Here is a 15,651-nt window from a genome sequence, read left to right as displayed (position 1 = left end):
TAGAGGACATGAATCTGAGTAAATCTAATAATAATAAATGCCTAGTTTTTTAACTTTCCAAAATGTTGTATGTAAGTACATCTTAATACAGATTATAAAATACGTGTTTTGGTCACATCATATAGTTACTGCTTAGTATCCTGAATAAAAAAAACCATGGCATTGCATCTAAGGTCAAGGGATTGTGACAGTTCAGAATTGATGAACATTTAATACCTTGTTTCATTAAAAATTCTCAGAACATTGAACATAAGTCAACATTCCATGGAGAAGGAAATATTACGCAGCTTGTATGTGTTCATATCTGCATATCGGAGCACAAAATATTGACATGATAATTGCAGTCAAGCCTGACTGAACAGTGGCCTGTGGGAATTCAGCTGGTGTTGTACCAACTGGATGGCTGCTCAGGACACAGTTTGAAATGCAAGGTGCAAGTTAGCATTTTATTCAGCACAAGCAGGCATCATTTAAAAATCCTTGGGGGAAACCCTGGTGATGTGCAGATGTTTAAGCAGTCTGTTCTGAAGCACTGATCTTTTGAACACTGTAAGAAACTTGTGTATTTTATATGAGGAAGTGCTTTCCAAATTAAGAAGAAAATATGATGCTTAAAGTGTTCGTGCTAGTAATTGAAACCATAATCTCTACAATATAAAACATGCATAGCTGTAAAAGCATAATTTTAGACATTTGGCTTTTAAGTGTAACAAGTTTTCTTCTTTGCTTCTTTGCTACTATATATAAAACAACATGTAGTGAAGTATATAATGCAGAACAAGTTTATAACTGTGTAACCAAATGTTTTTTATTTTATTACAAAGTAAAAACATAATTTGTAGTCACCATATCTCATTAAAACATTAACAGTATTAAAAGAAATAATATTTCATTTAAATATTTAGACACAGATATATATGTGTATGTGTATCTGTATCAATGTCAGTTATATTTAGTGAAATTAACAGTATCAATCTTTATGTTTTTTAAAACATTTCTTTCCAAATTCTTGCAAGATTTTTAAAGTGAAATTTTATGCTTAAGATTTATTAGCTGAGAAGCTAGGGTATTCTGCTGTAATAGAAGAACTCCTATCTTAGATATTCACAAGTGTGGGATGGGAAAACATAGTAAGAACCTTTCATTTTAGAAAACGCTAAATGAAACTCAGCCTTGTTTTCCAGGTACGAAAAGTCTTATGTAGAAGCAACTCATCACCTCTGCCACCATGTCTTATATTACTTTTGAAATCCTAAGGGAATACAGTTTTTATAATTCCGTTATTCAGTTCTAATATGATATTAGCATGGCTTTTCGACCAAGAAATGGTGTGATTTCCATAGATAGTCATAATTTATGTTTTGCAAACTACATTGGCTGGTTTCACGGACTAAGGTAGCCTACCAATTCATCATTATAAGTTAGTCTCAAGTTTGTCTTGCTCTTGTGCTTGAGAGAGGGATAGTTAAAACCTCTGGCATTTATGAAGACTGATGTGCACTTCTCTTAAATTAATAAATTTAAAATTTGTAATTATATCTTATTGAAGTGAAAATGCTGTCCTAAACTGTTGTGAATACACTTTGTAAGTGTAGGGAAAAGAGGAGGGTTACAAAAGAATAAATGTATCTCAATAACTAATCTTTCATAGAACAAGGTATTTCACTCTTTAATAGTTTATAGGCTTCTATATTTTACCCTTGCTTCTTCTAAAAGAGTATATTCAAAATATCACACAAAGTTTTTAAAGAGCTTATTTCCCTCCTGTTCCTCCTAATTTTCCTATTTCTTTGGAATAAAAATAGAAATAGTGTTTGTCTCAAATGCATTGTTTTATAAACATCAGTTACTTGGTTAACAAATTTGTCAAAACCACACACAAAAAAGAAAGGAGCTATCTATTTGAAAAACTAGTGTTGCTTCTATACAAGCCCCCACCTCTTGTATATGCATGGTGATAGTCCAGGCGCTCTTTTTATGAAAACACCTCTGCTTTTGATTTCTTTTTGACAAACTCCTCCCCCTTCATTGATGTGTGATGAAATGCTTTTGGGGGGATTTCCTAGATTTGATTATTTTATATTCTCATTCAGATGAAATTGTTCCAGTGATGTTTTCTCTGTTACGATAATCAGTGTAAAATATAAGCTTTGGATGCAGAAGAACCAGATTCAGCATTTGTCATCTCCAGACAAAGCTGCAAAACTTTGTCCGAAAATCTTACCATTGCCAGCGGAAATGAGAAAGATGGACCACTGATCTGACTTGGCTACATGCTTAGCCAGTGCATATTTAGGGATTGTTCAGGTTTTTTGTTTCAGGAAAAGTATACTTATTTCATTAGAATTAAACCCTTAACATGCATATCAGTTCAAAATGCATCTTCTTTTCTTAGAGCAAGATTTTGATGAAAAGTAAAAGATATGTCTATACAGAGGCCTCACTGGATTGCTATTGCTACTTTTTACCAGTTAAACTGGTTAATTTGAAGCTGATAAACTGGTTAACTTGAAGCTGATATAATTCAATTTTTGTCTTGATTCATGTTGCTTTGTGTAAAAAGAAATGTAATATATTTCACCACAGCCCCCAATTTATGCTTATATTCATAACTTCTCTTCAGCATTATTGCTTTGTATATTTATTACAGAAATGATAATATATTAGGAGTGCAAAATACCTTAGAAAATATCTGTGGTGTATTAGAATCGTCAGGTTCTGTTTTCTCATCTCATTCACTGTTGAAAGCTTCCTCATCGTCTCCAATATTTCATTTTTGACAACTCATTAAAAATGGGCCAAATCCCAGAAAATATGATTCTGTCATGTTGTATAATATATAGTGTGGCCCATATGCAAAAGAAAATAGTTACTTAATGGTTTAGAATAATTTATTAGAATTTTTTTTTTTTTAGGTATCAGTAGCTGTTGAAAAGTGACTATGAAAAATCCATGGATTAAATACAGCTCTGTTAAACATTTAAAATAAGCGGTACTTATGGGAAAAATGATTGGAGCTTAAGCTTGTATAAATTGACAGCCTCTCTTCACTCCATTTTTCATCCTAAAGAAGTCTGCAAATATTCTTAACACACATCATTATTGCTCATCAGTGGTTCTAATTAGCTAAACTGGAGTTTGTCTCAGTCATTGATCATCATCAACTCTTTGACAGTGCATGCATCTATTTTTTCTGATTTGGGTAAACACTTTTTAATGTGCGATAGGCATGCATAGCGTATATTAATTGAAACAACCACAATTTTCCAACAATGCAATTTACTTTTAAAACCAATCTTTAAATCTGCTTTACCCCCTCTTTTTCTGTTTATCATACTTAAAATCATACTTATCATACTGAAGCTGTGGGTTCAATGGTATTTTAGAAGCTTGAAGCACAGAACAATATTATTTTGCATCCCTTTTGGGAGCCTCCCTATAATGAGTGTTGGAAGTTATCCTACGGCCACCAGGAGGAGATGCTGATAAAATTCTGTACCAGATTTTAATTTATGCTAAAGGCCTTTGTTCACATTTTCTATATGCAAATTTGGTGGTAAGATTTAGATGGCTATTATGTGTTATAGTGTTAACTGATTCCATTTTCCATGTGCATTTAGGATTTGTTTTACATCTGTTACCTGCAATATAAAAGAAAAATTACGTTGAGCTCATCCAAAACTAAATAAATCTCCCTTTTTTAAACAGAATCCAAGTAAAAAAAAATATTCTTAAAATTCTAATTATGTAACATGTAAGGGAAGTTTTAAAGATGCTATAAATAACTTAAATAGAAAATTTAACCCTGTTTATTATATCATTCATGTTATAATTACTGTACTTTGGATATTAACACAGTATGCATTCTTTCACTCAACTTTAATCTTTAATTGGATTAACTCACACTAGAAATTTCAGCATTATAAAGATGGGAAAATATAGGCTAGAGACATGCCAGCAAATGCCTCTTTTTTCTCACTTGAATAGGGTGTCTTAGTAGTACTAAAATGGACTTGTGGATTAAGGAATTTACTGCCACAAATGCTTATCATATGGATTTTAAAGCATTAAATGTTGCTGTAACAGATTTACCTGTAGTTTTTTGCCACAATATCCATTTTTAAGAGGACGTATCTTGATATTTGATACAGAAATAGAATAGAATAGAATAGAATAGAATAGAATAGAATAGAATAGAATTCTTTATTGGCCAAGTGTGGTTGAACATACAAGGAATTTGTCTTGGTGCAAATAATCTCAGTATACATAAAAGAAAAGATACATTCGTCAAGAATCATAAGGTACAACACTCAGTGATAGTCATGGGGTACAATAAGCAATCAAATCATACTAGGAAACAGTCAATATAAATCATAAGGATAGAAGTGACAAAGAGAGATAGAGAAAACTTTCCCCACACTGTTTTCTTTTTTGGTTTCATCTCCCAGTATCATGGGTATAAGTGTAAAATTGAGCTTGAAAAGAAAAAGAAACCCACAGTGATTAAGTCTTTGGATCAGTCTTTTTTGGGGGGAGGGGAACAAGGGGAGGGAGGCTCCGTAATGCTCCAGGCTCTGCATTTTTTGATTCCAGAGACTAGTAACAAGGATAACTTCTAGTTAAACTTCACTTCCATGAAGTCGAATGATTCAAATCAAGCTCATAGCCATCATGCAGCCTTTATGGAGATAACATTTGCATGAGCCTCATTCTTTACTGCTTTCATAGGTAATTAATTTATAACCAAAGAGCTGTCTTTCTGAGCAGTGGAATAAAAATTCAATTTGTGAATTAGTATATTTTCTGGAATATAAATATTCTGTAAAAGAAAAAAATATTTGAAAGACTTAAAAACTTTTGTAAAAACAGTTTAAAACAGATAAAGGGGACAGTTTAAAAGAAGAAAGTTTAAAACAGATAAAGGGGACAGTTATTTTGGAAAAAAAATACTTTGTGAAGGTGCTTTGGAATTTAATTAGACAACAAACCCTGGGAAGTTCCTTAGGAACTCAGTGGGATTGTAAAAGATAACACTAGGAGTCAGCGCATGACAGTTCACACACAGTTCAAGTGTAGCCTACACCAATATGATGTACTTTCCACGCTGATATCCTGCATTGGCTTGAACCCCTTAGCCAGGTAGGACTGGAATCAGATACAAGTTCAAGAGTAGAACTACCATCAGCTACCTTCTCTACATGGATATATGCTGTATACTAAAATGAACAAGACATTGACTTGCTGATCCACCTGAGATGGATTTACGGTAAGGGCATTGGGATATCATTTGGACTGGATATATTTGTCAATGATACTCAAGAGTGGTAAGCTATTTAGGACCCATGAGTGAAACTACCAAAAGGTCCCATAGCAGACATACAGACTGGCTATAAGTACTTTGAAATTCACATGGGAAACCATGGGGGCAATCACATGGGAACCATAATGATGAGGCAAGTCACCAGATACCTTGACAGTACAGTGAGCTGGCCAAAGTCATAAGATACTCAGAGAGCACAGTGAGCTGCCAAAAGAGGAAAATGAAGACTGCCAATGTGAAGATTCAGAAGCTCCTCACAATGTACAGAGCTTTCTACCCCAAGTTTGCACACAAGCTAAAAAGACAGTGGGCAGGGTCCAATGAGCGTCAAAGTCATTGTCCTGGATGAAACTCAGATTATCCAGGAGTACTTCGGTAAGAGGGCATCCACTGATGAACTGCTGAGAGAATGCCTAAGGCAACAATAGACATGGGAGGAAGATCAAGCCGAGGAAGTGCCATGGCAATACAAGTCCCTGCATGCAATGTATCATTCACATATAACCCAATGTGGCTGATAATTGGGAAAACTTACCTGTGACTTGAAAAGACTGGATAAAAGACAGCACTGAGGCACAGCACAAGAAGAGGCACTAAGCACCAGAGTCATAAAAGCAGGAGTTTACCTCAGATCTAGACTGGACCCAAAATGAGACTGTCCATAGAGACCTTGGAGTCAGTCCAACGTATAATGGCAGGTTATAAGATGCAGGCAGGAACACCATACACTAAGCAGCATAACCAAATAGGCTGGCATTTTGTACAAGAACATCTGCACAGTCTATGGCTAGATCTTCCCAAGTCCAGATTGTATGGAACATCAAGATTCAGATAGATTGTGGTTAATGATGCAGACATTGTTTCAGTAGACAAGGAACAGAAGACAGTGGTCCTGACAGAGTTACCATTTCCAAGTGATGACAACAACATATGGAAGAAGGAGTGTGAGAAGTTGGAGAAGTACCAGGACCTGAAGGAGCAACTAGAAAGTCAGAAAAGTAAAGGCCAAAGTGGTCCCAGTGGTGGTAAGAGCATTTAGGACTGTCATTCCTGTGCTGCAACAGTGACTCCAACATATCCTAGGAACATCATAGCTCCCTATCCAGAAGAGTGCAGTGCTAAGAACTGCTAAGATACTGTGCAGAATCCTCAAACTTCCATGTCTCTGATAGAAGACCTGAGATAGAAGACACATACAACCCATAGAGATGAAAAGGGAATTTAGAAAGAGAGAGAATGTTATATATGTAATATTTATACATATTGAAGGCTAAATTTTGTACCAAACTGCAATCCCTCAAAAGTCTCGAATTCCGATTGGTGTGACCAATAAATAGACATGCTTGGCATTATTCTTTAGTAACATCTAGGAAATTACAAGTTTATTTCTTGTGTTTTACAACTTGGTATATTGATGTTTCAACAAATAAATTGTTTTGGGTTCTTACACTTTCAGTTATGATTTTTGTAGCTCAGTTGTGGTTTTTGGTTGATTGGGGAAGATTTGTGTAATCCCAGTATAAGGAACTATTTTCCAGTTCTCCTCACACGCTGTTGCCAATATTTCTTACTGATGTCCTTTTTCACAGAAAAACGACCTGGTTTCATACCTGGTTATCACAGGTATTTTTTCTAGGTGAGAAGTGATGATTTTATATGCAATTAGGCCAGGAAAAGTTGATGGAGTATGAATAAATGTATTTAGAAACTGTTAAATCCTAGATATTGTATGCAAACAAGATAATAATTAAAACAATCCAGCAGTATACAATTGTATAATGTTAATAATACTGGATTTTCTGATTTGTGCAGGAATGTAACAATATAAACAATGTAGCAAACCTGATAAATGTTGCTCTGTAATTAGCACTATTTGTTTTTCCTTTCTACTGCTGCATTTATTTATTTATTTTAGTATAAATTATGCCATACTGGTTTTTATTTTTGCCACATCTGGAACTTGATTGAGGATATACAGAGTAAGAATCATTTGGGAACAGAATCTCCCTCCCCAGTTTCTTAACAGTTGTTGACAGCATATCTTTCCAGTATACCAAAGAGAAAATAATGATGTTTGTTAATATGCTACTCTTACTATATTGCCAATATGAAAATAGGATTCCTTTGATATCAATAATGTAAAAGCAGGAAGGGAAGGATTCTTCAGAAATACTTCATCTGGAAGATATTCCATGTATCTTGTAAGTAAGTGTATCTAGTTTTGCTTTCATAAACATTACATCATTTAGAATAAAGTTGTCTTCGTTGTTTGCAGATAAAATGTGCTGTCACTTGCCATATGTTCCATGATTAATTCTGCAAGGCTGTCAGCCACAGATAATTTAATTTTCCATGCTCTAAAATGACATTCATTATTGGGACATGAAAAATTCAAATGATTAGCAGCAAATTATGACTAATAAGTGTCAATATATTTTTGTTTTTAGAGAAAAGCAGAAGGCTGAACTCAAGGACAGGAAGGTTTTAGAGATTTTGCAAGTTAAAGACAACAAAATTCAGACACTGGAGCAGGTTAGTGTTTTATTTAAACTAAAGGTTATAACGTTGCTCTAATTTCCTTGAAGCTGTACTACATACATTCTGTTTTCTAATATGTATATAGCTGATTGAGAGCTCAGTTTTCTGAGTATTATTAGCTACTGTTCCTAATTTGCCAGAATCAAAAACGTGCATGGAGGGATTTGGTTTCATGATATTACAATTTTATCTTTTATTATTTCTTCAGTAAGATCTGATTTGCTAGTAAACTGACCAAATTTATCCAGTTAAGATATAAGTTATTTTCTGTAGTCAATTACTTAATTGGCCTAATTCTACAAGATGATAAACATTTGTGTTAATCTTGGAGCTATCAGGCTTTTTTTCTTTTTACCTCCTATTCTATTACTACTTTTGTCTGAACAAATGCTTAAATCGCCAGCTTTTTTTCCAGCAGGTACAAGCAGAAGAAAACTTTATCTGTGCAATAAGAGAAAGAATATTGAATATAGCCAAATCTAATTTATACTGTTCATCTTATCTTTTTTGCCCTGGCAAATGTATCTTCCTTTTACTGCATTTATATACAACTTCATACTTAGGTTGTATACATGGGTAGAAATACATTCTGATACGGAATCATTTTTGCCTTTTTTAGCAAAAAAAAAAAGATACATCATATGATTTTATCCATCACTTTTCTCCCAGCATTTGCATATCTTAAAAAATCACTTATTTTTCATTTTTTGGAAAACACATTCTACCAAGGCACACCAATCTATCAGGTTCATTATTTCTTACCACCGTTTTTCTCTTCACAGCATTTCTTGCCACAGTTTTTAAGTGAATCATTGCAGTTGTTGAGTTAGCAACATAGTTGTTAAGTGAATCTGGCTTGCCCAATGACTTCGCTTGTCTGAGGGTTGCAAAAGTGAATCACATGACCATCAGAAATATGAGTCAGTTGCCAAGCATCTGAATTTTAATCATATGTCTATGGGGATGCTGCAACATAAAAAATCGACATAAGTCATTTTTTTCAGTGCTGTTATAACTTGAAATGGTCACTAAACGAATGGTTGTAGGTCGAGGTCTACCTGTATCTAATATTCATTGTAAATCACTTGGATACACAGCATCTATCAACTGTTAACGAAGGCTGAGGAAATTATGATTAACATTATTTTGAATTTTGAAAATGTTCTAAAAGTCTAGATAATTGCAATAGGGGAATGGTTTGTTTCAAAACTCTTTTTCACTAGGACTTAGGGTGGCCCTTAGTCAAGTCTCAAAGTCTAAATATTCTTTATTTCTCTCTCTAGGAGAGTAAATTGAATGTAATTTCAGCCCTCAAACCACCACCCTCTGCTTAGTTTGGGCATGTAGATATTAATTTTACTTATTTTATAATCCTGTTATGTTCTGTACCAAGGTAAATCTTGATCCAGTTATTTATACCATTTTTTTTTAAATGTAGCAGACTATTGACATCTTGTGGTATAACCAGAGCATTTTACTTTAATTTCATTTCATATTTTTCTTTTTTCATATACCAGGTTTGCATTATAGTATCTAGACAATTACTTAGTTCACACATTTTAAATATTTAATTTAAAAAGAGGGAAGTATTTTTTTTCCAATACCTTTTTATTGTGTTTGTCTCTCAAAAATTGGGATGAAGGACTGAACCACTATCTTATGTGGCCAGGAACTGGCATTATATAAATTGCCAGGCAAGAAAGATAGGCGTAAGAGCCCCATGTCTTATATATCAGGGTTATGGGGTGGATACTAGGGGAATGGTATGCTGGAAAATGGCAGCAATTACGGACAATTTTCTCTCTAATATCATGGGGCATGCAAGAGTGAGGAATCAAGTTTCAAGGAGGGGTGATTTGAGGCCTTGATTCTTTCCTATGGTGGGCTCTCAGCCTTCTTTTCGCTTGTTAATAATTGTTGTGATAATTTCTTCTATCTTTTTTAACTCAGGAGACTAGAGATTGGATTAAGCTTTTCTCCTTTCCTCACACCTTAATCTACCTATAACATATATTAGGGGAAAATGGGTCTGTAAATGATGTTAATCAAATACAAAGAAGAGCAAAGTTATTACAATAGCTTCAATCTCCAGCCATACAATTGACAATGAACACACTGAAGTAGAAAACAACTTCTGCTTTTTAGTTTCAAATAGTAAAGGAACCAATAGTCAAGAAATACATCGCACTAGGATAAATTTTAACACCAAAAAAAGATGAAGACCTTGGGAAAAATATTCAGATGCTGTATGTATTTATGCCAACAAAGATCAGAATTGTGCAGCAATGCTTTTCCTTTTAACATTCTATAGAAATAGAAATTGGATTTTGAGAAAGTAAGCTAGAACATTGACTCTTTTGAACTTTGGTTTTGGAGAAGACTCTTGAGAATATCAAGCCAAAAATGTTGTTCTGACCTAACCCTGTTAACCAGCAAGAAAATCTCAAACAAACGCAGCAACTCAAACCTTACAGCTTTAATCTACAAATAAACTTCTTTGTAGATAAAAGATGGCTTGCAGCCAATTAGTCCAACCAGAAAAGCCTTGACAGAATTCTTCAGATAACCTGGAGTCTCTACATACAATGCTGGATCCTTAGAATGTTTTTGCTTTCTGCAAAAGCAAAAGCCTTTTGAAACCAGGCTTATATTCCTGGAGGGAGGGGCCATTACATTGCATCCTTACTCCTGAATTGCCTGCGCTGCTCCAGCTGTTCTCTTCTATGAATTATCCTGCGCTCACGTGCACTTGGCACAGGCTCCTCGGGAACCTCCTCATCACTGCTGCCAACCCCCACAATCCCTGGAGGCAGCAATCCACTCCCTGATGGTCCTGGCCCCTCATCAGAGTCATCGCTCTCCTCAGCCATCTGCTCCTGCTGCCGGCTAACCACAGCAAATATAGACAAATGGATCAAAGAACAAATCAATTCAGAGTTTTCATTAGTAAAGAAAATGACACATTCAAATTATCATTTTTTTCAACATGTATAAAGACATATCTATCTTAAGTAGTCTGTAATGCTAGGAAAGGTAGAAAAAGAAAGAAAAAGAAGACAGCCAGTAGCATGGTAGATAGACTGAATTGCAGTTGGTAGATACAGTGTTGAAGGATCAAGTTAGCAGATCCTCCTGGAGAAAATCTATATATGTGGGTGCTTACAGTTGATACCAACATAATGGCAATCATCAAATTGCCTTTTTGTTGACATCCACAACAAACTGAAATGATGCCAAAACTACAGCTCATGCACAGTGATGTTCATCATGTTAATGCCATCATGTTTTGTATCTTGATACCAGTGGCAAGTTTTTCATGATATTCGTATGATGGCATTATCAAACGTGTCACTATTTGCTTGCCTGTTATCTCATCTTGTGGACACCGATCACCCTTTATTTTAACAGAATAACAGAGTTAGAATGCTCCTATGGTTATAAGATCATAGTTGCCTTTTTTGAAGTTATAATTGGGATTTTTGTCATTGTGATGATTTTTGTGTGGATGTATGTTAAGACAAAAGTCAATCATGTTGTGGTCACTGTTGGAAAAGGATTCTTTAATTTGTATTCCGTAAATTGAATTCAAACTATTGCAGAAGATGAGATCAGGCGGTCAGTAATTATGTTTTCAGATATGCTTTTAAATAACTTTAAACATATATGTAACAAGTTGAATCTGCAACTATGGATTGGTGGGGCATTAGGAACAGTGTTATATTAGTGTTACTGTACAGGCTAGAAATGAACAGAGGAATTGACAGGAATTGCCTATCTAACTTTATTTGAATGGAATGGGATTTGGGATTCAGTCCAACATGTAAATGTTATGTGAGAGTTATGTTGATTTATCAATCTGGGTTGGTGGAGAGCTGATTTATGCCTCACTATTGGGATTTTAAGGGGTTTTCCCTCCTTTGTTTTCTTGTTCTCAGTCAGTTATTCCTAGAAGATCATTGTCAGGATGGGAATACATGTCTGGAGCAGTATTTCTCTTTCTTGATTTGCATAAAGACCCAAAGAGCTTTATGATAGCAGCTTTAGATTATTCATAAACAATTACCAGGTAGTCTATGCACATAGACACTTTGATTTAAAGTACTGCAATAAAGAAATTAAACATTATCTTAGAAGTTTTTATGTGACCACTTTTCATTGTCAGTATTCATCTTTTTTAAAAAAAAAACACTGTTAATGCTAAACATAGCCACTTGGATGAAGCAGAGGATCTACTCAAAAAGTATTAAAAGTATCTCTTACCTTGATTTTAATGTGTTTGAAACTTAAAAAAAGATGTCTATGAAAACAGTGTAAATCTTATACATAAAGGGCAGTTTTCTCCCACAAGCTGTTCAGAGAATACAATGATGGGAAGGTGCTTCAGTCCCTTCTAGGAAGGCTGGGCTTAAACTTGAGGACGCTCCTCCTCGTCCACGAGACTCCTCCTTAGCGTCCCCAGTTTTAGCTCAGCCTATCTTCGGACAGGTTGTATTATTGTTTTCCTGGTCGGAACAGAACACTGGCGATTTAGCTGATTTAGCGGATTTATTTCTCAGGTCAGGTAATACCATAGTTTCTGTCACCAGCCATCCCCCGGGAACCTCCAAAAGTCATTTCACTCGTTTTTTGGTTTTGTTTTTACGTTCCAGCCTCCCAAGGCTAAAGCCTCATAAACGGGGAGGCTTATCTTTCCAATCTGCCCTGAGACTAAAAGCCTCTCCTTTCAGAGACATGCTGCCTTAAACTTCTAAACAAGGAGGCTTATCTCTCCGATCTCCCAGCCGGCTGAGTAAACGCTCTGTCCCTTCGAGGTTTGAAGCTTCCATTTAAAAGTGCAGCCTTTTTTCCCTTTTATTACAAGGCTTTCCCCGCAGAACACCTCAGGGCAGGGAATTAGCCCTTGCGCCTTCCCACTGAACGGTTTTGCTTTCATCAGGCCGGGCGGTGATAGCTGCTTTCGTTTTCATTCTGCCACGAGACAGCCAGCATTTTAAAGGTCGCGTGGTTAAATTTCCTGAGTAATTGTTACTGTCTGTGAGGCAAGTTACCCAACAAGGTTTCCCTTTATGGGACCTGGGAAGGGGGAGTCCCTACCACCAGTCCACTGGATGATAGAGGACTTGAACTGCTGGATTCCACAGACAATAAGCAGCAAAACTGATCTAATTATAAGTTACAGACCTCTGTGCCCTCATATAGGTGCCAGCTCTGGAGAGGGGTGTTCTGGTCACCATATTTGATATTACAAGTACTTTATTCAAAACTTGACTTGATTGACTTAAATTCTACAAATCTTTAAGTTATTAAAAGATAGATAGACAGACAGACAGACAGATAACAAAGCAAAACAGAACAAGGAGACAACATTTGTTAAAGGCATGGGGAGCTATTTATTCCAGGATCCCCTGCCCCTTAAATGAGCAGGGCCCTAGGTGTTCCAGCCACCTAATTTCATAGTCTCTTTCCATTGCTATCAAAGGTCAGCAGCTACAACTCTAGATCTAGACTAACTGCTAAAAATAGTGATAAGTCCACGGAGCCCAAAAAAACCTCTAAGGCAGCAGAGAAAGATGCACACAGACGCCATCAGGCATTAGAAAGGCAGGTGGAAAAATGTACACGAGCAGCTGCACAGCCCACCTCTTTACCACTCATCATACCCTCTACCTCACAGGCCCAGAACCTTCCAACCGCCCCTCTGGATTTATCCAGAAGGAGCAGCATATCGATACAACCTCCCCAGGAGGCTCTTTCGAACATTCTCTCCCCAAGGAGGGCCCTAGAGGCAACATTTATGCCAACTGCAGCTGGCCTCAGACAAGAGGAGGAACTTCCAGAGGAAATCCCTGCCAACATGAGGGTGTGGATGGAGCTAGCTATCCAGAAGGGCATAGCAGCAGGCGTCCAACAGGCTATTCAGGCAGGACAAAGACCCTCAGCTTCGGTTTGCAGATCTCTTTCTGAACGATCTCTGGGCATCACGGACCCACATCTTCATCAGATACCCCCCCCCCGCAGAACTATCATTGCCCACCGTCAGGGACCCTCAGTACACACAGGATATGGGAGATCAAGGGGATCCAATGGATCAAATGGAGGAGGGGTCGGTACACATCGATGACCAGGTATTGTCAGAGGTGGATCCGCTAGAAAGGGGGATGTCTGACGATGAAGACCTCTCACCTGACCTCCCCTTATTTACAGGATTATTCCTCCCACAATTATTTAAATCCCTGCTGTTTAAGGCCAAGAACACCACATGGCTGGATAATATGGGTACTCTTCCCCACCAAATACTCCAGGAGAAACAGAGGATCTCCTATTCTCTCAACCAGTCACTGAGGCAGAGGTTATCCCTGTGCCACACATGTTTTCCAATTTAGTGCAAAAACAATGGGCTGCAGCAGCCTCATATCCCGCTCCCACAGGACATGATAAAAAATACTGTAATTTGGCACCCAAGTTCTCTAAATTTCTAAACACTCCAGAAGTGGACAGGCCTATCATTGTGCTTGCATCTTCCTCAGCCATCCCAAATGAAGCTGAAGAGGCTCTCAAGCCTGAGGAAAAGAGGGCGGAACTAGCCCTCCGTAGGGCACACATCTCGGATGCATGGGCCATCAGAGTGGTCACAGCTGCCTCCTTTTTCACCAGATCATCTCTCAGATGGCTCTGCCACCTGAGGGATACCATTCCAGCCTCAAGCATTAGGGCACATCAAGATGTGGCTAAATTAATCGCTGCTGCAGAGTTTTCAGCAGATGCTACCTTCAGTGTAGTTAAATTTTCCTCCAGGGCCATTGCTTCCCAAATTGTGGTTAAAAGATTACTTTGGCTCAGGCATTGGCAGGCAGATGTCAAGCACAAGTGGCGGCTTGCCTCAGCTCCCATCTTGGAGAACAAACTATTTGGCAGTGCTCTTGAACACCTCCTAATTGAAACCAGAACCAAAAAGAAAATTCTTCCCTCTCTTTTTCATCAATCAGAGTCCAGATCACCACAGCCCTTTCATAGGGGTTCCTTTCGCCCCTTCTACCAACCCTACTATCCAAGATTTCAAAGACAGCCTGGATTCAGACAACAGACAGATAGAATTGAACCTGGGGACAGATATAGAAGGGGACTCCATCCTAGGAGACAATTTTGAGAAACAGGATCTAGGCCCTTCCTCAGGTCAAAGTAACGACCACAACGAGATTCCCATAGGCGGTCGCCTAAAAAGGTTTACCAACCAATGGGACTCCTCTACCACTGATGGAACACAGTACAATTTGGTGTGGCACTGGAGTTCAGCTCCACACACCCCTGAATTTTTTTATGAAGTCCCCAATTTCCAGGGACGCAGAAAACAGGTTTCTCATGGACACAGCCATAGCACATCTACTAGAGATCCAGGTCATACAACCCGTCCCTTCTAATCAAAAGGTTTTGGTTTTCATTCACACCTCTTCGTGGTCCCTAAAAGTTCAGGGGGATGGAGGGCAATCCTGGACTTAAAACTTCTAAACCAATATTTAGTTTACTGAAAATTTAAAATGACCACTCTCCAATCCATCTTATTCAGCATCAGAAAAACGATGTCCTTACCTCCATAGACCTCATGGAAGCTTACTTACATATCCCAATTAGGCCCTCACATTTCAAATTCCTTCGTTTCTGTTACAACGACGTCCATTACGAATATATTGCTCTCCCATTTGGCCTAGCTTCACTTCCCAGAACTTTTACAAAGGTCTTGGCTGCCTTGGCATGGCAAGATGACATACTTGGATGACATTCTTATTCTGGCATCT

The 15,651-nt window shown here is 37.2% G+C and overlaps 1 protein-coding gene across 3 annotated transcripts in view; it reads left to right on the top strand.

Moving 5' to 3' along the window:
- The window catches only part of CNTLN (centlein), a 199,390-nt gene that overhangs the window by 30,752 nt on the left and 152,987 nt on the right, over positions 1 to 15,651 (top strand). For all 3 annotated transcript variants that reach the window (XM_087926590.1, XM_087926589.1, XM_026718387.2), the window contains exon 3: positions 7,768 to 7,852. In XM_087926590.1, the coding sequence (XP_087782716.1) occupies positions 7,768 to 7,852 (85 nt within the window). The remainder of the gene's footprint in view (positions 1 to 7,767; positions 7,853 to 15,651) is intronic.

Source organism: Pseudonaja textilis, chromosome 2 (genome assembly GCF_049901715.1).
Source record: "Pseudonaja textilis isolate UNSWEBS1 chromosome 2, rPseTex1.2, whole genome shotgun sequence".
NCBI lineage: Eukaryota > Metazoa > Chordata > Lepidosauria > Squamata > Elapidae > Pseudonaja > Pseudonaja textilis.
This window is presented reverse-complemented; position numbering and strand designations above follow the sequence as displayed.